Genomic DNA, 21,817 nt, shown 5'->3' with positions numbered 1-21,817 from the left:
AAGACGGATCGAGGCCGGCCGCCTCCTACCACGTGCGCGCTCCCGCCAGGCTTCGAAGTTTTCAGCGCAAATGGCCGCGGGAAGGTGAGCGAGGCCGGGCTGGGAGGCTCCTGTCTTCATCCTCCGGCTGGGAGGGGGAGACAAAAATGGCTTATTAGCCGAGCCGCTCTGACTGGTGACGTCACGGGGGCAGCCCAGCCAATGCGGGAAGCGCTGGCGCTGATATTAAGGGAAAGTTAGTGCAAAGCTAAGCGCCCTGCCTGCCTGCCGCTGCTTCTTCTCCTGGTTGGTTTTTTTTTTCCCCTATTGTCATTGACATTTAAACCGTGTAGCAGATTCTCGTGTAGAAAAATCGCCCGTCTGACTTTTGCCAGCGACCGACTTCGCAGAGGGGGAATCGGGAACCCGCGGAAGATGCGCCTCCGCCTGCCCTGCCGCTAACAGGTAAACATACACACACATGGGTTGCTCTTTGGATTCCGGGCGTTTTTCGAGAATTTGGCAGAGCGGCTTCTTACTATGGAAATAAAAGCGATCGAGTCCCGCGATTGTTTTGATTTGTTTTCCTTCCCACTCGAATTTTTTGCCCGTCGCGTAGATATTCTCTCACACTCTCTCTGGCGCTCCCTCTCTTCCTTTTCCTTTCTCTTTTTTTTCTCTCTCTCTCTCCCTCCCTCTTCCTCTTCCTCTCTCTCTTTTCTCCTTTTCGCTTTCTCTTTCCCGCTCTCTCTCTCTTTCTCTCTTTTTCTCTTTCCCCTCCTTTCTCTCTTTTCTCTTTCTCTCTCTTCCTCTTTCTCTTCCTCTCTTTCTTTCTCTCCCCCCTCTCTCTTTCTCTCTTTCTCTTCCTCTCTCTTTCTTTTCTTCTTCTTTCCTCTCTCTTTTTCTCTTCCTCTTCCTCTCTCTCTTTTTTCTCCTTTTCTCTTTCCCGCTCTCTCTCTTTCTCTCTTTTTCTTCCTCTCTCTCTTTTCTCTTTCTCTCTCTCTTCCTCTTTCTCTTCCTCTCTTTCTTTCTCTTCCTCTCTCTGTCTCTTTCCCTTTCTCTTCCTCTCTCTGTCTCTCTCGCCTATTCATGTGCGAGAGGTGTTTGCAAGAAGATTTTTTCGCCTCTACCTCTTCTGCCTGGTGGCTGATCTCAAAAACTCTGTTAACCCAATTTTTGTGGCAGGAAGATTTGGGGGGATATCTCCTCCCCCCAAAAATTTTTGGGCGAAGAGGAGTTCTTGTTCGACCTCTTGTTTGACGTCTGGGCTGAGCCGGGCGTCGCCGGCTAGTCAACTTTGGAAGCAGGAGATCTGCATGGTGCCAATGGCTAGTGAATTAGGGAGTCATTTCCCCCCCCCCCTTGACTGGACAGGTGTAGCCCAAACAGTGCAATTAGTGGGAAACGGATAGGGAGAGCCAGGGAAATAGCAATGGCACTTAGACTTATATACCGCTTCACGGTGCTTTTACAGCCCTCTCTAAGCGGTTGACAGAATCAGCATATTGCCCCCGATACAATCAGGGTCCTCATTTTACCCACCTCGGAAGGACGGGAGGCTGAGTCAACCTTGAATGGCCTGGACCTTCCTTTGCAGTGGAGAACCGAGACCAAACGTGTGTGTGTGTGTGTGTGTGTGTGTGTGTGTGTGTGTGAGAGAGAGAGAGAGAGAGAGAGAGAGAGAGAGAGAGAGAGAGAGAGAGAAAGGGACTGCATCAAAGCCCCGCGGGGGTTGGGGAAGGGAGGCAAGCGGGGAGGGGAAAGTAGCCGTCGCTTTGAAAAAGGGGAGAAGTGGAAGGTTGGATACTTGAGTGGAGCTCGGAGCCTCGGTCCTGGCGGCTTAGAAGTTCCAGGACGAAAGAATGCAGCGCGCATTGTTGGGAAAGCATTTTCTATCCCCAGTCCGAGTGATTTGAGCTTTCCTTGGGAGAAAAACACCTGATAATTAACGATTCTCACTGAGGTAGAAAGAAAAGCGCTTCGGGTTACACGGGGACTCCGGCGCACCCTCGCTCGCCTTGGGCTTTCAGGGCAGCTTTAAAGAGCGGCTCTGCCGTCGAGGGGCCGCTGGGGAGTTTGCCGCTCATTTCGGGGCCTCTCCAGAAAACATGGCCGGCGGGGAAGCTTTTGCGGTGGGTTGCTTATTTTTTTAATCGATGCGAACCGGGAGCCTCGTGTTTTAGAACAGAATAGAATAGAATACTTTATTGGCCAAGTGTGATTGGACACACAAGGAATTTGTCTTTGGTATACAGTACATAAAAGAAAAAGATACATTTGTCCAGCCCCCCCCCCCCTTTTTTTTTTCCTTCCTGCCGTTTGCCAACCCGCCTGCCTCGGTTCCCCCACGTGTTCGGTCTCACTTCGGGGCTTTCTTATTTGAGGCGACGGTCCATTTCCTCTTAGTTCTGGGTCGGTTCGGTTGGGTTGCGCGTGCTGCTCCGGAACAAGCCGGCGAATGCATTTGGGAGGGACGAAAGTTTCAAGCAAGGTAAAAGTTTTGGGCGCCAGGCCTCCTGACCCGGTTTGGAAGCCTTCCAACTTTAACTGCTGCTTTTCCACTTTTTTTTTTTTTTTTGCATTGGTATCCTTCAGTTTTGAAAGACCATGGTATCATGCTCTTTTCCACTACCCGTCGTATTAAAAGACTGCGGAAGGAGAGAGGAGAGTAAACACCAGGTGTCCTTTTTTTAGAAGATCCTAGTCCACAAGTTAATTCCGCCAAAATCCGCCGACCTGCGTTCTGCTGAAGTTAGAACCCGCAGACAGGAGAAGAAGAAAAAAACCCCACTTCCTCTGTAGAACCGCAGAACTTTCTACAGTAGAAAGTGAAGAACCGTGCGACTTTCTCCGGAAGAATTCCTTTTAGGTCTCTATCGCTCCGAAAGATCTTGCAATCTTTTCACTGCCAAGCTCTCTCTAGCTTCCTTGTGATGTCGCCTCGCCACCGATTTCATTATCCCGGCTTGCAGGGAAAAAACACAGGTGGCGCGTTAAGGGTTGGAGGAAAAGGGGGGAGCGAGGGGCGGCAGCCTACATACCGGCTCTGATTTCATTTTTTCAAACTGTTGCCATCCGGATAAGGTTTAACTCGGTTCGATGAATAGGCCGCGGAATCCTGAAGTGAACGGGTAGGAGGGGAAAGGCTGGGTAGGAAATGGCGGAGGAATGCCTTCCTAAAAGGGAGCGCGAAGCCAGGTGGACTGAGAGCGCTGGGCAGGTAGGCCAGAAACGAACGAAAGGGCGACATTTGGGTTTTATTTTGCTTTTCTGCTCCGCTGGCGGCGGCGGCAGTGGCTGCAAACGGGGACGCCTAACAGTGGAACCCGAAGAAATGTGTGAGGAAAAGAGGGAACCGAAAACTCTGTGCATAACTGCCTCCTTAAAAGCCCATTTATCTTTTTTTTAAAAAAAGGTTCAGGAGGGGAGTATTTTAATAGGGAAGTGAACACAAGAACAAGGGGACGCAATCTGAGGTTAGTTGGGGGAAAGATCAAAAGCAACATGAGAAAATATTATTTTACTGAAAGAGTAGTAGATGCTTGGAACAAACTTCCAGCAGACTTGGTAAATCCACAGTAACTGAATTTAAACATGCCTGGGATAAACATATTTCCATCCTAAGGAAATAGTATAAGGGCAGACTAGATGGACCACGAGGTCTTTTTCTGCCGCCAGTCTTCTATGTTCCTATGGTTCATACAGGAGGGCTACCTTTAGAACGGGTTTGGCTTAAGGCGAGGGTAGAAAAAACTGCCCATCCCCGAAAATTAAAATCCAACAAGGTTTCAAATCGTTTGTTTAGGATTGCAGCCCAAGGCAGGTGAGCTGTGTTTCGAAATCTAGGTGATTGAGTGGGTTGGGGGGGTGTAATTAATTAGGGGGAAAAGGATTAGTGAAATAATGGCTTTTCCCCCCTCCTCCCCCTTTCCCCACATTTTCCTTTCATTCACTCTCTGCAGCGTTTCAGTTCTTACCACCTTTTTAAAGGTGCTTTGGAACACACCAAAAAACCCCCACCCCTCCACCAAAAAAAAATTAAATAGAAGGGGGGGAGTCCACTTTTAATCTTCTCCAGTAAATGGATATTTCTGGATGGGTAATAAATCAAACTACCCAGCCTCGCAGGGTCCTCCTCCCTCATTAAGAGATGTTTATTGGAGATTGTGTTTATCCAGCTGTCAGGACGGGAAAAAGCTGTGACATAATTACCTCTGACCACATAAGTCTTTTTATATGCATATCTCGATGACATCCAGCGCCGTCCGATCGCGTTAAAAAAAAAACACACACACACACAAAACGACATGCTCAAAATGTTGATCTTCGCGGAAGGGGAAAGTTTTCCCCACCTTTACCTTAATTGAAACTAGAATAGAATAGAATAGAATTCTTTGTTGGCCAAGTGTGATTGGACACACAAGGAATTTGTCTTTGGTGCACATTCTCTCAGTTCCTTCCTTCCGCCTCTCTCGGCTCCGGAGGAACGGCCCGACCCAGTTCCCACACAAACACAAAAACTCCCACTCATACACATACACACACCCCTCACCTATATCTCGGTGAATGTTTAATTTTTTTTAAAAAAAGTAGTTTGTGGGTTGGCATATAGTCAGAACTCCTAGGGCTTCCTTCACTCCCCACCCCACCGCCCCACTCCCTAGGATGGAAATGCCAACCCACTCAAAGCTGCCCGTTTCCAAATCCACGCGGATGGGGGTAAATTCATCCAGACAGTCTTTGGGGATTGATAAAATGTAAGACGGATGGGGGTCTCCGAAACACCCCCCCAAGCGATTCCTAGAAAGGAGGCGGAAGAGAAGAAAGAAGAGAAGGAGGAGGAGAAGACGGGAATATCTGTTTTCGCTCTGGCGGAATGTTCCTGCAGCGCTCCACTTCGGGAGGGGAAAACCCGAGCAAGAGAAATCGGCAGTTGGCTGAAAACTCTGGCGAAAGTCTACCTCCGCCTTTTTTTCTTTTTCTCTTTTATTTTCTCTCTCTCTTTCTCTTTGGAGCAGGGCTCTTCTCTTCTCTTTTTTTCTCCTGGCAGCGTTTGGAAGGGGGGGGGGGGAGAAACCATCTGCGTGTTTTCTTGTTCGGCGGCGATGATAAGCTAAGAATTGCTCGGTAATTGAAAATATTTTTTGTGCGCGGGGAGGCTGGCTTGACAAATATCGAGGGGGGCGAGGCTTTTGATCCTTTTCCGCCGCTTGTGTTCTCCAGTCGCTAATAAAAGTCGCATTGAGCTCCTTAGCGCCTTGATTAACAGGCAGATTAAGTGCTTTCGGGAGAGGGAGGGGGGCGCGCCGAACAGCTTGTTCCAATCAATAGCGTTTGGAAAGGCCGTCAAGGGATGCGCTTTGCTGATGCGATTTCTCGCGCCTCGCTCTCGCTCGGCTTTCACTTTTTGGAAGAATTTCCCGGTGCCTAGACTTTCTTCCCTGCAGTAGAATTTAGGGGTAGGATGTCTTCCCTGCAGTATAAAATACAGTGCTTTTAAAAAAAAACACCGCTTAAAACACTTTAAAAAACCAGAATATAACTTCAAGTTAAACAAACTTCTGTGAAATCAAACTGTCCACTTAGGAAGCAGCACTGATTGACAATCAATTTCACTTGCTATTGTGCACATTCAACTTTGTACAGAACAAAGTATTCAATGAGAATATTTCATTCATTCAGATCTAGGATGTGTTATTTGAGTGTTCCCTTTATTATTATTTTTGAGCAGTATATTAAACTTTCTTACAATGGGGGGGGGGAAACAACAACAACAGCAGCAACAACAACAACAACAAGGCGGTGTGGCCGCCGCCTCTTTTCAGAGGTCCCCAAGGCCGAATTTTTTTTCCTTATCGCTCCATTTTTCCTCTTAGCCTCGCGCACGAAAGTTGTCTCCTTGTAAAACGCCTGATGCAAAAAAAAAAAAAAAAGTTAAATCGACTGCAATTATTTTTTTATATATTTTTTTATTTTTTTGGCAGAGCGCCGTTTGATTAAACTCGCCAAAGCTCCGTTTAAACTCGGTGTCCGGCGCATTAGAGGTTTTTTTTTGCAAGGGCTTCTCCCCCCAAATCGAAGCGGGCAGCCGCTGTCCTGAAGGCTGAGCGACCCGTCAGTGCGGGTTGAATCTCTTCAGCCTGTGACTGAAGTGGACAAGGGGACTTTAAGGCCTTTTTTCGGAGGGGGGGGCGGTGTATTTATAAAAGAGCGCTTCCCAAGGCAGATCTTAATGCAAGGAGACGATCCTAAGAGCGGTCAATTCAGTGGGTTCCTTTCGGAAGGGGCAGCACCCCCTCCCATCCTTTTAATCCTCCCCCCATGAATAGATTGCACTTCCTGGGAATCAAATGGCAGCACTGGAAACAATCTGTACCGGTTATTCACACGTCTGCCTTTATTTAGCGTGCGGGAGATAAACAAAGATGCTGAGTCTTCCCTTCTTCGGAAAGCTTGCCAAAGCTCTTAGCGGTGGGCATGTTTTTAGCAGAGATTCTTCCGTTTTCCCCGCTCGCTTTTAAAAAAATATTTTTTTAAAAAAAAAATGCGAAATCTAGGGACTGAGATCATTTCTCCCCCCCTCCCCCTTCGCACGCGGGGTGCTGCAAAAGGAAGAAAAGAGACCGATCCACCTACCGCGGCTGCTTTGCTTCCCAAGGCCAGGGATCTTCCTCTAGACCCCCACGCGCAAATTCCTCCCCGCACCTGTGGGTCGCAACCCGGCAGCCATTTCGTGGCGCACTGGCTTGAGATTCACCTGACACTGACCGGTCACATCCAGACGCGGCTCTCATTGACGGCAAGGCGAAGCCACCGTCCGTTTTCGTCCCGTTGTTTTGCTCAACGCGCAACGCGGCCGCTGACGGGCTTCAGAGGCGCGCAGCTGGCTTCCTCTGGCGCAAGAAGCTTTGGCCTCCAGTTTCCCCCTGTCCCCGAATGCTCCCCGTCGGAGGGGAGCCCGGCCCACTGAGAAGCTTTGACTCTCATGAAATGGGCAGCCAGGGAGCCTCTGCGGCTCTAAGCTTCATTGAGCAACGCCTCCATCCAGGACCTGGTCGTTAGTGTCGGATGAGTTAGGCAAGAGCCAGGCTGCGATCCTAAGCGTGGATTTTCCCTCCCACACACACACTCCGGGAAGGAGCCCTTCTAGATTCCTGGCACCGTCTCAGCTTCAAACGCCTAAGGGAGAACCTTGCCTCGGTCGGTAGGCCTGGTGGATCGGGCGTACAAGTCGCTTCGCCGTTTAAAGGCCTTTCTCCCCTCTCCCCCTCCTTCTGGATCCAACGGGATCTCCAGCCGGGTGGATCGGGTGTTGGTTCGATCCCCGGGATCTGTTGTCCTGTTTCCCAGACGGATCGATCGGTAATCATCGATCCTTTCCCCTCCCCTCCGCCTCCGAAGCTCGCCCGCTTCGCTCCTCGCTCCGTCGGTTCGCATTACGTCCCCGACAGGAGGGCCGGCTGAGCAGGAGCGCCCAGTACGACGGCTGCCACTTCAACCCAGCCTCAGGCGCCCTCCCCCCACCTGCCCAGATTCGAACTGGGCTCGACTGAGGTGAAGCGGGAGGGGGGAGAGAAGGGGCTTCCCGCTTTTGGATACCCTCCTGCGTCCTGTCCTGGTTTTCTCTTTTCTTGCCCCCTCTCCATCTGCCCCCCCCTTCAGATCTCAGCCCAGGCGGGTTTTGGTGGTTCTTTTTTAATGCCCCCCCCCCCCAGCCCCTCACAGGAACCGGAGTCACCCCGTCTTAAAATGGCGTCTCCTATCCGGGCCTCTGTCTCCTTTTCCTCGCGGGGGGGGCAGGTTGAGTCTCCCCCACCTTCCTGGGTTTCCCTTGGCAGCTGGCCTGGGAAGTTGCTCGCCCCCCCCCTCCACGCCCCCCCCCCATGAGGCAACCCTTCCAACCCAGGCCTGGAGAACTGTCCTAGATCCCACCTGCCCCCCTCTTCAGATCTCAGCCCTCCCCCAACTCCGTGGGCCCTTTTCCACTCACGCGCAAAGCACGCCCGGATCCCAGGGCCTCCTCGCTTCTCCGGTCCCCAAAGGCGGCGGGCTTCGGGGCCTTAAGATCGCTCCCGAGGCCGAGCTCCAAGGGGAAAGTTCCTTAAAGAGAAAGCGAGGTATCTAGGAGGCGCAGCGTCGCCAACCCAGTTACCTTCTCACGCCCATCCCCTCCCTCCACACACACATCCCCCCCCCATACAACCCCAGGAACCGGCCTCTCCCTTTCTTGAACCCTTCTTGTAAGGCAATCCGGGCCCAGGGACCTCGGCTGATCCGCCCGTCCCCTTTTGTCGCCCCCTCTCTCCCCCCTCTTCTTTTTCCACATAAATCCTGCTTCTGCTTTCTCACGCCCACCTTCTACACGCCCGGCGCTCTCTTGCTTTCCCATTCTCTTTTCACACACGCAGGTTTTAATGCAGGCCCTTCTTCGCTCTTGTTCTTTCCTCTCCTCCTCCTCTTCCTTCTCCCCACCCCACCCTTCTCTTTCAACTTTTGCTTTCTTACCTTCAGAGGCTCCTCCGCCTTCCCTCGTCCTCCAACTCCTGATAAATATGCAGGCATCCCAAGCAACCCCCTCTTTTTACCCATCTTTTTGTGGTCCTTCGTTCTCTCTCTCTCTTTCTCCCCCTTTCATTCTTCCTCTCTCTCTCTCTGTTTCTCTATTTTTCTCTTTCTTTCTTTCTCTCTCTCTTTTTCTTTCTCTCTCTTTCATTCTTTTTCTTTTTCCTTCTCTACTTCTTTCTTTCTTTCTTTCTCTCTCTTTCTCTCTCTCTCTTTCTTTCTCTCTCTCTCTCTCTCTCCCTGTTTCTCTTTCTTTCTCTTTCTGTTTCTCTATTTCTCTCTCTCTCTCTCTCTCTCTCTCTCTCTCTCTCTCTGTTTTTACTCAGATTTGCTTTCCCCTAGTCCCTTTTCTGCAACGGCGTCAGATTCTTCGCTAAATAAGCCTCCAACTCAAAACAACGGCTTCGGCCTGACACACTATTGCCCTCTCGTTATTTTTTTGTTCTAGGTCCCCCCCCCCCTCCTTAAATCAGCAACTAAGAAAGGGAGGCAAGGCAAGGCAAGGCCTACTGTGCCCTGGGGGGAAATAGCAACAAGATTACGGCTTCTTTCTTTTGGAGATGAAGCATATAAGTAGGTGCTAATCCAAAGAATGGCTAATTGAACGGTTGTAAAAATGATATTTGCCTGAAGATCTGGGTAGGGATCTTGTGGCTTCTCCCACCGTCCTCCTCTTACTTCCCTTCCCTCCCCTCCCTTCTTTATTATTGCTATGGTGGTGGTTATATTTCTCAAAAGAGTGAACAATGTTTTTAAACTTTAAAAAGAGAGAGAGAGAGAAGCAGGGAAATTTAATTCTTTTTCCTAACATTAGAATAGTCTAAACAAACTCGCACGCTTGGTAAACTCGGCCTGACAAGCCCCACTTTCTATTTTATTTGATTTGATTAACTCTCTAGAAGGGCTGGTGTCCTTCCAACCCACTCACTGACTTAAAAAGTTAAGTTTTGGAAAGAAAGGGTGGGGGGAAGTCCAGGTTTTTTCTTAATCTAGGGTTACCCCCCCTCCCCTTTCCACCTTTCTACCGAGATCCTTGTTGCGACGCTCATTCTAAAGTTTCCTGAAGCTGGATTGCAAAAAAAAAAAAAAAAAAGATGAATAATTTAACGATGAATATTAAATCGACCGGAGGGGGCTTATCACCCTCACATTAGAGGGATTCAAATTTACTGGGGCTGATTCAAGAATAAGAGCGGGGAGTACCAAGGGGGGGGGATCAGTTCATTTTTTAAATAGATCTAAATTAGCAACCCGAACAGCCCTTTTCAGCACCCACCAGCAAACTCAGCCCGGGAAATTCTCAAGTTCCTACTTACCTTGGCGGAAGTCCTGTTCGACTCTTCCCGGCTTCCTCCGCCCGCCCTCCCTCTTTTCCACCAGTCTTATTCGGGTCCGGTTACAAACTTTCCAGTTCAATTGAGGGGGGGGAACCAATCGCTTTAGGCCTAACCACGAGAGCTAAAGAGCAAGGATCGCTCCATCCTGCCTGGTCCGCTCTTTTTTTCTTGCAGGAACCGAAGGGAGGGGTGATACCCAGGAAGGGGTGATTGAGCACCCCCCCCAAAAAGACCCTGCTTAAAGAGAGGAAAAAACAATCAAGATCTCCAAATAAAAACAAAAGAGCCAGATTCTTATTCTCCAACCTCTTTTTTTTAAGTTTGCAGGGTTCCCCCCCACCTCACACAAAGACAGCCCCCCCTCCGCCTACAAAAAAAAAAAATCCCAGCCAGCTCCGAAACTTTTGTCAAAGAGAGGAAAAATCCTGCATTTCCAGCTCAGCCTCTTGCATTCGCTCCCTTCCCCTTTTTTTCCTGTTTCAACCTCCCCCACCCCCGCCGCCCCGGAGATGGGAATGGTGGTGTGGAGGGGGGAGAAAAACAGCCCTAAGAGAACCCAGAACCCCACGGTTGGAGTGGCCCTCCGCTTCCAGGCACAGAGGCAGGAGGAAGGGAAAGAGGCAAGGAGGAGGAGGGGGGGAGGGCCGGCTGGGCCCCACCCTCGGCAGGCCTTGCCCGTCGGTCTTCCCAGCCGGTTTTGTTGCTTCTGTTAAGGGGCCGCCGTCGCCGTTTCTGGGCCGGGGCTGCGGATGACAGTCAGAGTGCATGACGGCCTGGGCAGCCTCCAACCCCCCCGTCCCCCCCCCCATTCTCCCAGCTTCCCATTGAAGCGCCTTTTGAGTCCCAGGCTAACTCCTTGGCAGAGTCGTTTGTCTCCCCCATTGTCCTTCCTGGAAGAATGCGACGCTTGTCAGGGCCCCCCATTCAATCGCCCCCGCTACTTTATTGATGAGCTCTGACTTTTAGCACTTTTCACATGTCAAGAGAAGTCAAGTGTATGCGGGGGCGACGACTTCATTTTATGCTTGGCGCGTTCGTGTGTATGTGTGTAGGTCTCTCTCTCTCTCTTTCTCTCTCCACCACCCACCACCTCCCCGCTTTTCCATCCTCCTGGAATTTTGAAAAAAAGGGGGGGCTTCCTCCTCTCTCTTCTTCCCTGCTCTCCCCAGCCCCCCTCTCCCTTTATGCAAGAGGAAGTGCCTTCTCTCCCCTCCCCCACCGCGCCCTCCCCCCCGTCCCCGACCCCTCGCCATCCACGATCGGAACACCCTGAGCTTCGAACTGGTGCTGCCGGTGTCACCTTAAATGCTGGCGCGGAGGGGATGCTTTGGAGTGTACTGAGGTGTGTCCTAATACCCCGCCATTCAAACAAATGAACTTGTGGTAGTGTGTGGCCAGAAGTTTGCCTGCCTTCGGCCCTCCCTGGTTTTTGGTTTTTTTCCCCTTTCCTTTTCTGCCCTGGGCGCAAAAGACAGAAGAAACGGAGGCCGGAGACGAGATGCAAGATTGGTCCCAAGCAAAAAGACCCGATGGCAAGACCCGTATTCCCCCGTGGGGAGGGGGATATTTGGGACTCCCCCTTCCTCACTTCGCCTCTTTTTTTTTTTTTAATGTCTGCGGCTGAAGTGTGTGTGTGGGGGGGGGGGACCTTACAGCTCTCGGTCAACAAACCGGCACGTGGAAGGAGTTTAGGCAAGGACTCTTCAAGAAGGCCCTTTTCACGAGAGCCCTCAATACACAAAGTAAATTGTGTATTTGCTCTGCACTTTCCAGGCAGAAAGAGAGAGAGAGAGAGAGGAGAGAAATTCCTTTCTCCATCCCATTTGAGGGAATTTTTTTTTAAAAAGAAGAGGGGATGAATGCCCACACATCCAACTGTAGGCTTGGCTACCTCCAGGCGATTCCCTCTCGACAAAGCGCCTGTCTCCCAAATATTTATGTCGTTACCATCTGAATGTTATTTTTCCCCCTCTCCTTATCTCCATTGTCTAGGGGAAGCTAACTGTTTAAATGCAAATGGGTCGCCTCTCTCCCTCCCTCTCCCCTCCCCTCCCCCGCACTAACCACGGTCGCTTTTGGAAAGAAAAGGGCACTCGGTTGTGGGGGTTTTTCCTTCTTTTCCAAGCGACATTATTTATTTACTCCGGGCCCTATCTCAGAGGCGAGGGGGCGGCTGGGAGCAGAGTTGATATTTTAGTTGCAGGCAAAGAGGCACTTTGGCTCTGGTAAATGAAAGGGGGGGGGAGAAAGGAGAGGAAGCAAAGGAAATGGGGATGGGGAAGGGAAGAAAGAGAGGGAGAGAAACTTCAGGAAGGCCCCCGATGGTATTATTTGAGATAACTGGTGAGAACAAACCAAGAAAAAACTACACCAAAACGGCGAAGCTTGGCAATTGCCCCTCCCCACCGCCACCATCCTCATCGCCCCAAAAATTTCGCTTTTGAGCTAGGAGGCAAAGATAGAAGAGGAACCCAGGGCAAATATTGGAGGGGGGGGGAAGCTAAGCGAGGAGGAGCGGGAAGGCGTGGGGGTGGGGAGAGAGAAAGAGAGGGAGAGAGAGAGAAAAAGAGAGAGAGGAAGGGAGAGAGAGGAAGGGAGAGGAAGAGGGGAGAGAGAGAAAGAAAGAAAGGAGGAAGAGAAAGAGAAAAAGAGAGCGAGGAAGAGGGAGGGAGAGAGAGAGAGAGAAAGAGGGGGAAGAGAAAGAGAAAAAAGAGAAAGATGGGCAGACAGAGGGAGAGAGGAAGAGAGAGGAAGAGAAAGAGAAAAAGAGAGGGAGAGGAAGGGGAGAGAGAAAGAGAAAAGAGAGAGAGGAAGAGGGAGGGAGAGAGAGAGAAAGAGAAAAGAGAGAGAGGAAGAGGGAGGAAGAGGGAGGGAGAAAGAAAGAAAGGAGGAAGAAAAAGAGAAAAAGAGAGGGGGAAGAGGGAGAGAGAGAGAAAGAGGGGGAAGAGAAAGAGAAAAAGAGAGAGAGAGAGGAAGAGGGAGGAAGGGAGAGAGAAAGAGGGGGAAGAGAAAGAGAAAGAGAGAGAGAGAAAGATGGACAGAGAGAGTGGGATAGGAAGAGAGAGAGAGAGAAAGAGGGAGGAAGAGGGACAGAGAGAAAGAGGAATAGAGAGAGGAAGAGAGAGGAAGAGGGGGAGAGAGAGAGAAAGGGGGGAAAGAAAGAGAAAAAGAAAGAGAGAGAGGAAGAGGGACAGAGAGAGGGGGAGAGGAAGAGAGAGGAAGAGAAAGAGAAAAGGAGAGAGAGAAGAAGGGGAGAGAGAGAGAGAAAGAGAGGGGGAAGAGAAAAAGAGGAAGAGGGACAGAGAGAAAGAGAGAAAGAGGAAGAGAGAGAGAGGGGAGAAGAGAAGCCGGTGCATTCATATTCAAACAAACGGGCCAATTGAGCCCAGGCAGTGTGAGTCGAACATCCAATCGGCAGCTGGGAGGCCCTGGCGTCGCTTTGCATAAAGCAATATTTTGTGTGGGAGCGAGCCGAGCATTTGCATGCGTGGAGTGATTAGTGGGTTTGAAAAGCGAGCCCTGGCTCAGCCTCATTTCCCGCTCTGGTGCAGGCGCGGGGAGGAAGTGTTTTGCTGGAAGATGATGACAGAGGTCAGCCTTTGCTAATGGGCCGGTGGAGGCGAGGTAGAGCCTAGGCGCGCACGCACATTCATACCCTTGAACCATTCCCCAATCCGCCTAGGTGTGCTCTGGCGCTCTCTCCATCCTCGCCCCCCCTTTCCTCCCCCTCCCCGCTCCCCTCCCCTCCCCTCGCGTCCTCTTTCTTCTTCCCTCTCCAGTCAGTGTCAGCCCATTTTATTGTCAATCTCTGTCGCCTTCCCAGGAACTCCGGATCACACAACCGGCAGCGTCACGGGAGCGAAACTCTTTCCCTGGCAACCCTTTTTTAAAGGCACCATCGTTTCCAATCACGGGCGCTTCTTAAAACTGTTTGACAAGAGCTTTTGACAAACAAGACAGGATGCCTCCGAAAGGTGAGTCTGCTCGCCCCTTCTCCTTGGGTTGCATGCTGCCACCTCACCACCCTCCTATCTGCCTTTCTCTTTCATTCATTCTCTCTCTCTCTCTCTCTCTTCCTCTTTCTCTCTCTCTCTTCCTCGCCTTCTCTCTCTCTGTGTCTCTCTCTCCCTCTCTCTCTCTCTCACTCACACCTTTCCTGTCTCCACTTTTAAATTCCGGAGACGCTCTTGGGAAGCTGCCCCAGTCTCAAAGCTAGCTTACTTCCTCCTCTTCTTTCATGCACCCTCTCAAATAACACCCCTACCTTGCCTTGGCGAAGCAACGGCTGCAGCAGGGCCGCCAGACCCTCTTAAGCTGCCTCTGACTGGACAGAGCCACCCTCCTTCCGAAGACCAGTCAGTCTCTCCTAGCCAAGGGCGACAAGCTCGCTCGGGGCTTGTAGGGACTCCCAGAACTGCGCGTGGTGGGATGTGAGCGGGTGCCACCAGGTTTTTCCTGTTGTTGTTGTTGTTGTTGTTGTGCTACTGCTAGCCCGCCTGGCGCTTCATTCATAGATTGGCTTGCTGTGGAGGTGGCTGGATCGATCCGAGTCGTCCCCCCCCTACATACACACAAACACACACAAACAAACACACGCATCTCTCTTTCGCCTTTACTTTTCTTGCTGTGTGTTGTTTGGGTGAGGAAGGAATCCCGTTTGGGGAAATCCTGGGGGGGCTTTATTTATGGATCTTTTTATTCATGCGCCTGGTGATAAGCAAAGGGCGGCGGGGGGGGGTTTGGTGGTTGTAGCGTCACTTTCTAGGCCAAGTCAAGCTCTGAGTTAGTTGCTGAGTCCGGGATGGTCTGAGCGAGCCTATAAAGGACTGTCACTCTCAATCAAGCAGCCCCGAGAATCCCCCCAAACTTATCCGCCTCGGAAGAAAGGAGAACCAAACAGAACTTTCTAACTTGACCATCACCTGGCTAGAAGTGCCAACCGTTTAAAACAAAAACAAAGGGGGGGAGGGAGAGAAAAAGGAAACTGGAACCCCCTCCCCAAAAATATATCAGGAAAGAATCGAATCCCCCCCCCTTCTGCACCTCTTTTCACTACCGGTTCTGCGAAATCGGAAACCTCAATTTGGCGCCCCACAAGAACTTTGCGACCGAGTTTCCAAATGAGAGAAGAGTTTCTGCTTCTGTTTTGCGCACGTTGGATTTTTTTTTCTCCCCGAGTGAATGTTTCCTCCTTCCGTGCCCGGATGCCTTCCATCGCTCCCTCTTTTTATTTTTATTTTTAAAAAATTGTTCTTCCAGCCCCGGTGAAAATGCAGCGCGCGCGATAGTTAGGATCCTGCAAAAGTTTTCTGGCCACCTCCCTTCGCGGCACTTCGCGCCCCCGCAAACCTCGATGGGGAAAACATCCCATCGAAGGGAACGGCGCTGACTTTCGAGCCGACCTGCCCACGGGAGGAAATGCTGCCTTACCGGATCATTGGAAAAGAGTGAAGGAAAGAAGCCGATTTCCCCCGGCGATTTCTTTCAGGCCTCTCCAGGGAAACGGAGGGAAGAAAAAAAAATCCACTGACCTTTGCTGAAACTCCTTCGGACCCGCGGCTTCCACCAACCACAACAGCGACAGCGACAAGGGACCGACCAACAGCAGCAGCAGCAGACCTGGGAGCAGAAGCGAAGAAAGTTTCCAGGCTGGTTTCGAGTTCTTGAAGAGAGGGGAAAAAACAAACCATCGAAGCTCTATTAGTGGAGAGCCGCGCAGGCCTAAAATATTGGCACAATATTTTTTCCCCTCCTTTTTAATAGTCGGCGACCTTCTGCGACCGTCTCCACGCCGTCGGATTCGCCTTTTATCGTTTTGCCGATTTGTTACACGGGATTGTAAAAAATAATAATAATAAATTATCATCTCGAAAGCGGAGTGCGCGGAAGGAAGAGACCCGGCGTCCTTCATTGGGACAGATTTCAGGTCTCGATCCGGAGGAGGGTTCGGTGCGAATTAGGCCTCGCCGGGTGGAAAGAGACAGGAGGGGGGGGATTAAAAATGGAAAAATAAGCAGGGCACCTGGCCCGGTTGAGGGATGAGTGCCACCGCCCGCCTCAGCGTCTCTCTCCACGGACACACACACACACACAAAGGCAACGTGAAAAATTATCTCCTTGGTGGCAAAGGGGAAACTTCTCCCCGTGTGGGGTGTGAATGTGTGTATTGTGGGTTTTTTCCCCTCTTGGCTAAACCCCCGCCTCAATTTTTTCCCGGTCCTGAGGAAAGTGGCAGAAAAGAGCCAAGGATGCCAGGGCGTTTAAGTTCCCTACAGCTCGTTGAAGAAGGCAAAGTTTACGCGTGGGAGAAAGGCGGCGGCTACCGAACTAGCAAATCCTAAGCGGCCGGCAACGAGGCTTAGCAGGGTGTCCCGGCAAGAGCTGTTGGGGAGACGGAGGTGCTTCGCGTCTAGCTGGGGCCAGGCCGCTGGTCGGGTCCCACTCGGTAGCGGAGTCAATATTTACCCCTGGAAGGTCCTTCAACGCTGCGGGAGAGGCAGGGCATGGTCGCTTTCTTCTTGGTTTTTTTTTTAAAATGGCTTTGGATCCAAACTGGGCCCAGTTTGGACTCGCGGCCGTTCCGCCTGTGGCCTCTATTTTTTCCCCTCCTTCTCCGGAGAACGAGCACAATGACTCTCTGGAAAAAAATCAACAACACAAAAAACTAATCAGGAATGAACAGAATAGAATAGACTTCTTTTATTGGCCAAGTGTGATTGGACACACGAGGAATTTGTCTTTGGGTGCAGATGCTCTCAGCGTACATAAAAGAAAAAAAATACATTTGTCAAGAATCCTGAGATACAACACATAAAATGAATGTTTTTAAAAAAGAGGCTTTCTTTAAAACAAAATCGGGACGGGGGAAAAAAGCTTTCTCGATAAATAAGTGTAGAGGACGTGGGAGGAGAGGGAGGGATTGAAAGCCAGCACCGTTTCATTATTTTATCTCCTTTACCTCTCTCGGGTTTCTCTTCTCCCCCCCCCCGCCCGCTTTTTTTTTTAAAAAAAAGAAAACCCCTCTTGAATGGCTTCTTTTATTGTAATTGTCTCACCCCAATTGAGCGCCCCACTGCGCTGTTGTATCTTTTTACAACCCTTAACAACTCGCACCAGTAACATAATTACCTCCAGATATTTATAACGAGAAATTACTTCTCTATTTTCCTCCTGCTAAGGCTGGGAAAACCTAAAAGAAAGAGCTGGGGCTAAAACGCAGGCGCGTCAGGAACTACAGAACTTTGTTGTTTTTAAAAAATGTTTAGGAAGAAGGGGAGGAAGGGAGGGAAGGAGGGAGGGAGGGAGGAAGAAAGGAAAAGAAGGGAGGAAGGAAATAAGGAAAAGAAGGAAGGGAGGGAGGATAGGAAGGAAGGATAGGATAGGATAGGAAGGAAGGAAGGAAATAAGGAAGGGAAGGGAGGGAGGGAGGGAGGGCTGTAGGAATGAATCCCCACCTAAGTCAGGCATTGGGGCAGACCATTTCCTGAGCCAAGGCAGGCCTAAATCCAGGAGGAGAGGACATTTCCTTGCCCTTTATACACGGAAGGGCTGTTAGTACCTCAAGCTGAAAGCCGCCTTGCCCGAGCGGGAGAAGGCCGGATGCCTCTTGCAAGCTCTAGGTTTGGCGAGGGGGGATAAAATGGAAGCCATTGTTCGCCTTCCCTGAGCTTTGTGCTCGCAGTTCTCACCCCCTCCTGATCTTACTTTTTAAAGCAGTGAGGCGAGGTAGACAGCGTGTGTCACAGTACAGCGAAAGGAGGGAAGATCTAAAGACCAGACAGAACTTAACCAGAATGAGTGGATTTCTCCCTCCTTTTTTCCCCTTTACGCTGCTTTCTTCTTTCTCAGGGGGGAAAATAAAAGGAGGGTGGGATAGTTAGTGCCTCTTGAAAAATTGTTAGCAATTGTTAGTGCCTCTTGGGCGGAAACTACACTATTCAAAAAAGGGGGACGACACTTAGACAACACAATATAACTCCAAGTAAATCAAACTTCTGTGAAATCAAGCTGCCCACTTAGGAAGCCACACTGACTGACAATCAATTTCACGTGCTGTTGTGCACATTCAACTTTATACAGAACAAAGTCTTCAATGGGAATATTTCATTCATTCGGATCTAGGATGTGTTCTTTGAGTGTTCCCTTTATTTATTTTGAGCAGTATACTTTTGGTTTCCTCACTAAAATTAATACCCAACTAATTTAAAATGCCTCAGGTGAGAGATTTGCACCTAACCCCAAATAATGTCTTTCCTCTCTTGCTTTAGTATTACTGTGGTTGTTCTTATAAATGATAGGAGGCAGCAAGCCTTCCTTTGACCCATCAAGTTCTGTTAGACCAGGGGGGGGGGAAGAATGTGTGTGGCTTCCATACAAATCAACTCAAAGTCAAGTTGTTGAGAGAGGGTTGGTTTGTTTATTTTTTTTAAACAGCAGGCGCGCCCATGGGACAAAATGTTGCATTCTTACAAGGAGCACTCCAAATATTATTAAGGAATTGGGCGGGGGGGGGGGTTATTCCGGAGAGTTTCGAAGTGAAGAAAAGCCGGCCACGTGAGTCTTTTGAACTGTTTTGTGAACCCGATCCGTGCTCGGGAGGGGAGGGGGGGAGACACCAATTCAAAAGACTCGCGAGTCCAGCTTTTGAAACTCTCCCCTGTATTCTTGAAGGGGGAGGGGGAGGCAGATGGAGGGGGAAGGGAAGGATGTAAACTAAACCAGTCCTTAATTTTATTTTTCATGCACTTTTTCTTCTCCGTCCTAGTGGGAAGACTTTAATCAGCACTACCCAGATGTGTGATTCCTTAAATTGCAGGAGAGGAGAGTCCACTCATAAACCAGGCAAGTTTCAAGCCCCTCCTCCTCCTCCTCCTCTTCCCCTGTGTTTTCCCCTATAGCACAATAACGTGAATGAGTCCATATTAGGGGTTAAAAGTGGCTGACCAGCCTCTCTTCTCACATGGTAGCTGATGTGCCGAGAGAGCTCAAGAGTTCCCCAGAATGCGATTTATTTTGCACGCTTGCCTGAAAGATTCAGCGATCTGTTATTAAAAGATCTCAGGGTTGGGAGAGAAACAAACAAACAAATAATAAATTAATCAGTTCGGGGGACCTTGATTGAGAGGCCCGTAGAATGAATGACTTCTAAGACACAATGACACTGCAACTGCCAACCTGCTTGACTGCCTCGGTTAAATATTGATTTTGTCACTAACAGTGCCCTCTTCCCGAGCCACGTGGGATCTTGCTTCTCCGGTCCACAATGCAGAACAGTAAGTGGCTCTTCCTGTCTTTTGGGGTGCCAGCTTGAGCATGTCTGGTTGAAAAGGTGGTTTGGCTCGGTTTGGCTTGGGTGGTGAAGCTGGCTGGGAAAAGAGTATAGTATTCATTTGGAAAAGACCCTGCCTAGTGGAAGAGGACGTTTGAAATAGATTGGATGAATGAGGCCCTTTGGACTCTTCCACCAAGAGATGAGGCTTTTGAACTTGGGGGGTGGGAAACAGCGTGTGGAGGGTCTTCTTCTTTGTCCTTAAGGACTTGTGGGAGGGTTGGAAATCCACCCAGCTCAGAAGAGGCTTTTCCCTTGTAATTGCACCTTATGGAGTTGGAGCAAAAGAATATATACTGTACTGCTCAAAAAATAGGAAAGGAAACACTTAAACAAAACAATATAATTCCAAGTAAATCAAAGTTCTGTGAAATTAAACTGTCCATTTAGGAAGCAACACTGATTGACAATCAATTTCACATGCTGTTGTGCACATTCAACTTTGTACAGAACAAAGTATTCAATGGGAATATTTCATTCATTCAGATCTAGGATGTGTTCTCTGAGTGTTCCCTTTATTTTTTTTTTGAGCAGTGTATATTTTTGTGGACTGATAACCCATTGGGTGTAAGACAGACCCACTGTAACATTCATCTGCTCCTGGATTCCTGGGCAGCCCTTCAAATATGTAGAGTCTTTCTGAGTGTTGTGGAGGGACAATGTGAGAATACCGAGGAGGGGAAACGGCATCCCCACCCAAGCAGGTTTCTAGAAGTCTGGTTCTTTTCTTTGGCTCCCAACGCTATGGATTCCTGTCCCCTTCACACCACCCCTTTCCCCAGCATTCTCCAGGGATGGGCATGGCAGCCTCTCGGGCAAGAAATAGTGGAGCACTGAAGCCTCTGTAACTTTTGCACATCTTAAAACTAAAAAGGGAGGGAAGGAGAGGGAGGGAGGGAGGATGGGGGAAGGAAAGAAGGAAGGAAATAAGGAAGAAATAAGGAAATAAGAAAGGGAAGAAGGAAGGAAGGAAGGAAAAGAAGGAAGGGAGGAAAAGAAGGGAGGGAGGGAGGGAGGGAAGGAAGGAAGGAAGGAAGGAAGGAAGGAAGGAAGGAAGGAAGGAAGGAAGGAAGGAAGGAAGGAAGAGTCATTGCATTAGGGCTTGGCTCTCGGTTTGTTTTGGTGTAGTAAAAAAAAAATAGGCGAGCTACTTTAAATCCTCAATCTGTCGTTGCAACTTTTATTAACCTGGAAGGAAATCCCCTTAACGCCCAAGGTATTTGTCCAAGAAGGCGCAGTGCTAGAGCGGGGGAAGCTGCCAGGCCGGTCGTTTTATCCATCTGGGGAGAGTAAAGCAAAAGGTTGGAGGAGACCCTCCGTAACCTCGCCTCCTTTGGGTACCTTGTCATAATAAGCCCCAGCAGCACCCTCCAAAGAGTAAAAGTTAGCTAGAACCGCTCTACCAGAATCCAGAAAAACAACAGCGCAGTTGGGGACAGCGCTTTACTTAAATGCCCTAAGCAGTGAGTTTGATTTCGAAATCCAAGCTGGTTCTCCCTGGCAGTTAGGAATTCCCGAATCGTGCGTTTTTATTTACCTTTTATTTTTAAAGTTAGCTATCCACTTTGGCGCCCAGACTCAGAGGCAGTAAGGCAAGTATAGGAAGGGGGGGGGCTTATTTTGCACGCTGCCAGGCTGAATGAAGGGTGGGCGATTTCCACCCGGAAAAAACCGAAGGCGTTAACTGAAGAAAAAAAAAAGGATACTGGTTTGGAACGCCTGATTTGTTCGGTGTATTTTTAAGGCACTTTTAAGATGTTGGAAGCCTGGAGACACCCTAAAACTGCGGCGGGACGGAGGAGGAGGCGTCTCACATCTCTAGAAGGCCCTTCCCAGGGCTGAAAAGGGAGCTTAGTTAGTGCCTTTCTTCCTGGGCTCGGAAAAAAAGGGGACCGTCTTTGATCCGGGGGTGGGATGCTCTTCTCAGAAGAAGGCCAGTTGTCTCTGCCTCTTCTGCTCGCCAGGCCTTTCCTCATGCTGGAGGGAATCCCGAGTGACATTGACAGGAAGCACGACGGGGAGGGGGAAGCCGAATTATGGATGTGCCAGGAGTCACCCGGATATTTGTTTTCCCCACCACGGCCAAATCTGGCCACAGTTTCCACCCAGCCGCCTCGTTTCCTGGGGAATTGGGTGGGAACACAGGTGCTTTCAGCACCAGAAGGAAGAATCAAATCCCGGTTCTTTCCAAAACCCGCTCCGGGTTTACCTTCGGGAGTAGGGGGGACTCAGCCCCGGATGGCGGGAGGCTCTTTAAAAACCGATCGCGCGGTTTGTTGGTTCGTTTGGGGATTTTTTTTTTAATTTTTGCTTGATAAAGACGCTTAGCCTTCATTAAGAAAGTCGACCTTGAGGCCCCCGAGTCGCGCTGAGCAAGCCATTGAAAGCGACTTCTTTATTTGGAGCTAGAGATGGCCGGAGCAGTTGCCCTCCAAGCCTTGTCTTGGTGGGAAAAGTTGTTCGTGGCCTTGAAAAGAAAAAGAACAGAAAAACTCTCCCGCCGTGCAACGTGCAAGGGGAGGCGAGCCGCTCCTGAGATCGAGGCAGGCTTGATCAGTTGAGATTGGACGGTGCCCTAATTTCCCCAACAAGTTATGCCTGTTTAAAAATA

General features: G+C 49.9%; 1 protein-coding gene across 6 annotated transcripts in view; it reads left to right on the top strand.

The window, feature by feature from the left end:
• The first annotated feature begins 19,098 nt into the window (after nt 1-19,098).
• PAX6 (paired box 6) overlaps nt 19,099-21,817 on the top strand; it is a 37,997-nt gene continuing 35,278 nt past the window's right edge. For all 6 annotated transcript variants that reach the window (XM_070735453.1, XM_070735446.1, XM_070735430.1 and 3 more), the window contains exon 1: nt 19,099-19,150. In XM_070735453.1, the coding sequence (XP_070591554.1) occupies nt 19,141-19,150 (10 nt within the window). In that variant the 5' untranslated portion in view covers nt 19,099-19,140. The remainder of the gene's footprint in view (nt 19,151-21,817) is intronic.

Source organism: Erythrolamprus reginae, chromosome 1 (genome assembly GCF_031021105.1).
Source record: "Erythrolamprus reginae isolate rEryReg1 chromosome 1, rEryReg1.hap1, whole genome shotgun sequence".
Lineage (NCBI taxonomy): Eukaryota > Metazoa > Chordata > Lepidosauria > Squamata > Dipsadidae > Erythrolamprus > Erythrolamprus reginae.
Note: the sequence above shows the minus strand (reverse complement) of the source record. Positions and strands in the feature narration are given on the sequence as shown.